The sequence below is a fragment of the Plutella xylostella genome, chromosome 14, assembly GCF_932276165.1.
Source record: "Plutella xylostella chromosome 14, ilPluXylo3.1, whole genome shotgun sequence".
Lineage (NCBI taxonomy): Eukaryota > Metazoa > Arthropoda > Insecta > Lepidoptera > Plutellidae > Plutella > Plutella xylostella.
In genome coordinates, this window is record NC_063994.1 from 2,519,199 (window position 1) to 2,524,019 (window position 4,821).

At 39.1% G+C, this 4,821-nt stretch overlaps 1 protein-coding gene across 6 annotated transcripts in view; it reads right to left on the reverse strand.

Annotated features, from left to right (window-relative positions):
* The window catches only part of LOC105383806 (homeodomain-interacting protein kinase 2), an 85,264-nt gene that overhangs the window by 72,366 nt on the left and 8,077 nt on the right, over nt 1–4,821 (reverse strand). For all 6 annotated transcript variants that reach the window (XM_048625358.1, XM_048625361.1, XM_048625362.1 and 3 more), the window contains exon 2: nt 2,068–2,226. In XM_048625358.1, the coding sequence (XP_048481315.1) occupies nt 2,068–2,223 (156 nt within the window). In that variant the 5' untranslated portion in view covers nt 2,224–2,226. The remainder of the gene's footprint in view (nt 1–2,067; nt 2,227–4,821) is intronic.

Below are 4,821 nucleotides of genomic sequence, written 5' to 3' on the forward strand. Positions count from 1 at the left end.
GTTGTGACAATGTTTTTGCCACTGAATATTCAGAATTAGAGCCGGCATTTGCATACACCTCTCAAGCTTTCCACGGGTCTTTAATTTATTATACACTAGCTGTCCCCGCGCGCTTCGCTTCGCCTTAATAAGTTTTCCCGTGGGAATTCCGGGATAAAAAGTAGCCTATGTTCTTTCCCAGGATCTAGACCGTATGTATACCAAATTTCATTCAAATCCGTTCAGTAGTTTTGGCGTGAAAGAGTAACAGACAGACAGACAGACAGACAGACAGACAGACAGACACAGTTACTTTCGCATTTATAATATTAGTTAGGATTAGGATTAGGATGTGATGAGTGATATGATGAGACACTCTATTCGCATGAAAAATGTGGTTATTTTCAGACTAGAACTGAACACCATGGACCATGGCCTATCTTGGTTGATCTACGATTTATGAGGATTCATCTTTCAAAGCAATTTTTGTGACTTTAACGTACAGCCGGTGTAGTTAGAATAACCAAACTTAGTAGTTTAATGATCAACGATGTATCAAAAAACGTCAGATCACGGAGGAGCAAAACACTCAACCTTCAGATAGCTAGATAAGGACACCGTTAACAAACATTTTAAGAATTCATTCATAATCATAATAAGAGCGCTCTCTGAAAACACTGTAAACATACTCTGCGTACATGAAATTGCCTTCGAGTTACAAGTTTAGGAGCTAACCTCGACTCTATCTCGTCGCATTAAACGTGCCGATGGCATGGCAACTCTCTTTCGTACGCATTTCAGTTATCTATACTAACCCCCCATGTCTAGGCAATAAATTCCACCCTGTATAGGCAGAGCTGTCAAGTCTACCGTATGGTTATTAATATGCGACACAACGTTACTTGTCTGAAACAGTTCCGTGGGAGTATCGCCAGTCTGCTGATACGGACTGACATCTCGCGGTTCACTGGCTAATCGCACTAACCGCTGCTGATGGTAGAAGCACTAGAATGCAAATTTATACTTCTTGGTAACTACGCCTTTTAATGTTTCCCCGACGGTGTTCTGGAATATACATAGACACTCCTTGTTACGCAAGTATCTCCCTCGTAGCCTATTCTACCGCTAACTAGGTATAAAGTTTGAGCATAAGATACATAAGCCTACAAGAGAGCAAGAACGTCAGTATTAGTTGGTAATATGAATCATACCTCAGATTAACCTTTTTCCTAGTGCTATTTGAAGTAAACTATAGGTAGAAGGTATTATAATAGGTATATTAAGTCCACCCTTTGAACTATATATTTTTTGTGCAATAAAGAATTAAATAAAAAAATATAAGTTCGAAGTCTCAAGTCCGCTTCAAATTAATATAATGTGTCTCTACTGAAATACTCATACTGGTATGAATAGCTGCTATTCATTTAATTTCGACAAACATACCCAACGGCTACATTGATAAACAAATTGGATGCAGTTCAAAAAAGTAGACACATTGTTAATTAGAGTGGTGTTTGCCAATTTGGTAATTGACGATACATCTTTAGCTAGACCTTATGTATAGATAGAAAATCTTGATGAATAATGATATGCGCTCCATACAGAGTTCAGAATAATAACGGCCTCGCACTTCGTCTTAGAATACGCATTTGCATTATCAGTTATCTTGGCACCAGATTCAATCAGAATAGAAAATAGCGTAAAACGATGAAAGTATACACATCAATACCAGTTACAATGATGATTCAATTATCATCAGCCGGTATCTGGCGCTATGGTGCAAGGATGACCCATTCAGATAAGGTGTCGGACATTATAAGTCCTCCTTTCGTGCATCCTTTCCCTTCTATCACGATTGCTACGTCACTTTAGGAAGCTCTTTGTAACGCCAGATTAAAAGATAGGTGTTATAAATTTAACGTGTCTGTGTATTGTATATGTCTGTGGTAGCGTAGCTCCCAAACGGCTGAACCGATGTACTTTGTTTTTTTTTGCTTCTTAGCCATATTTTGCCTTTTTTTAAAATCGGCTGAACCGTTCAAAAGTCGGGCATTTTTAACATTGGTTAGGTTATCACTGGTGACATACCTTTAGCTCAGCGTTGTCCCGTTGCAGGCGGTAGTCGGCGGGGCTCAGGCGGCGCTTCTTGGCTGGCTGGTGGCGCGGCGACGCCGGGGGCTCGGGCTGGGCGGGCGGGTCACTCGTGCGGTATTGGGCCGGTGCCTCCGGGTACATGACATGCATTCCCTGTGGGGGGACATAGAAGTTCGTAAATAACATATGTAAAATATCATAATCAAAGTCGGTACACCATAGAATGGGGATCGTGATCATCATCAGTCTACATAAACATACTTTATTTCCAAAAAAACATTAATTTTTTAAGTACACCTTAATAGCTTAGGCATGGTATTCTTAAGAATTTGTAAGGAATGGCATCTGCTGCAAAATAAGGTGAAACCTGTGTTTCAGAAATAGAAATAGGACTACTTGGTGTGATTGTAAGTCTGAGGCAAGCTCTGGTATCGATAAGGCAGGATAGTAAGCAGCCAACAGTCTTAATTCATTAACAGGATCTGCAAGTTATGGTGATTTAGGGGCAGTTGTTTTGTTCGTAGCATTGTTATAAAAGTTACTCTGTAACTGAGTAATTAAAAGAATTTAGAACAGCATTGCAGACAATTTTATACATATCGTATTGTAGGCTTAGGTATTTCAGATATCGTATCATTGATAGCATGGGCGATTGTGGCACAATCCTTTCCTTTATTTGTTTGTTTAATGACACTGCATTTTTTCCGAAGGTACCGCTTTCTCTAAATTTTACAGTAAAGATTTGGTACAAATAATATCGTGGGTGTAATCGATAACGATTACAGCGGAGAGGAATATACCGTAACCGTTATGAACCGCACAGAGATACAAAACAACCTCTTGACACGTCAACATTGCAGCCACTTTATAGGTTATTTATACTATATATATATATATATATATATATATATATATATATATATATATAATAAATACATTATGCGGTACCACACAAAACATATTACAACACAACAATTAAAACCCACGTACGTTAAAAGAAATTACTTTTTGCGCAACAAGAACGTTTCACGAATTAAATTAATGATGACAAAGAGAATTATTATTCACGTTCAGTCTTTTCCCTTTACAGCGAACGCAATTTCTTGAAAAGCGTCGTAAAAATGGTGTTTTCATTTGCTAAGAGCCGCTTTACTGGAGCTCGTGTCCACTGTATTTGAACTACGGAAGTGGTGGCATGCTTATGCTAAAACTAACTACGGACTGGCGATGTAGACTTACTACAGAGCTTCCACTATGTTATTGTATTTTTGACGTTTCCTTATGTCAGGTAAGTAAAGTTGGTTTTCCTTTGCAGTCATCAAATCTGTATGGGATTCCGAATGTCAAAAAACCAATAATATAATGGACAGAGTATAACTAAAAACTTAGGAAAATTCTCAACCGCACGCCACTCCCGAGCCCGCGTTTTTCTATGCCACTGTCAGTGGTGGTCATACCAACTCATTGCATTGCATTACATTTTGGTTGTGAATTGGCTACCTGGTTTTACAAAAAGCGCAGGCTCCAGGGATTCTGACGAATCAGAAACGGTAAAAGTCAAAATCTTTCTATTCTTACATAAATTTAATCATTCACTCACAAAGTGAAGTGTATTTAGCATACAGTAGTATTATTTTAGGTTTTGATAGACCCCGAAAATGATAGGTATTGTCACTTTAGATTGCCCCAAAATTCCACAAATAGTTAACGAACTAGACGTTAAAAGGAAGGCCACAGAAATCCGAGTTGGACAATACAATTTAGGTTTCCAACGAAACCCGAGCCGCCTAGAAACTGTCAGAGCTATGAGCAAGACCGGCGACTGAACGCGAAATCCGCTTATAACTAACTAATAACAAAATCTGCAGATACTTGCACGGTTTCTGTAGAGCTGGTTCGCATTACAACAGTAATCACGTGATTGTCTGGAATTGAAATGTCAATTTTGTTCCAATCCATGTTTTGCTGTCGCCCTTTGAACACTCACTAGCTATAAGACAGAACCATCTGAGTAAACTACGTAAACAATTTAAAACACTTTAAAAGGTGCAGAGAGCATTGTGTGTAGTTAGTGCCGGCGCTATCTCCCAGCAATAAACCTGCCCACTTTATATTCCTTGCCCGCTGTGAACCTCTAGCTAGAGTTTGGTAAAGCAATTTTTGAAAGTTGAAACTCACCAGGGAGGCAAGGTAAACTAAGTTGTACACAGCAATTCTGTACTCCTGTCCCGACGTAGACGTATAACATATAATATGCATCCATATCCATTCCCCCCGCTACCCGCGCCGAGTGTACAAGTAACTTCCTAACGCTCCGTTTTAAAAAATCAAAACAGAAGAAGTACGCATATTTAACGCGTAAAAACAAGTGCAAACCTAAGTTTCTATCAATATGTATTAAAAGTGAACTAAAACTTACGTGAAATAGTGCTAAAAGTGAAGAAAATAAGCAAAGTTATTTTTAAAGAGTGAGGGTCAGTGTACAAAACGTAATACGCAAGAATAGTAACTGATTTCGAACTTGGTCACGTCTTGATATCATATAGTTGAGAAATTCGACTTCTTCGTCAACTGTCGCAGTGGTCTAGCCGCGAACGCACCGTCCACTCAAGACGTTAACTCGAGTTCGATCCCAGGCTCGGCGTTTCTTTCTTTTGTGATTTTCTAATGCCTCTGCAGCGTTCACCACCAACGACGCCTCAACCTCAAGGTGATATGGAGTTAAACGAAAAATCAGACGAATCAAAA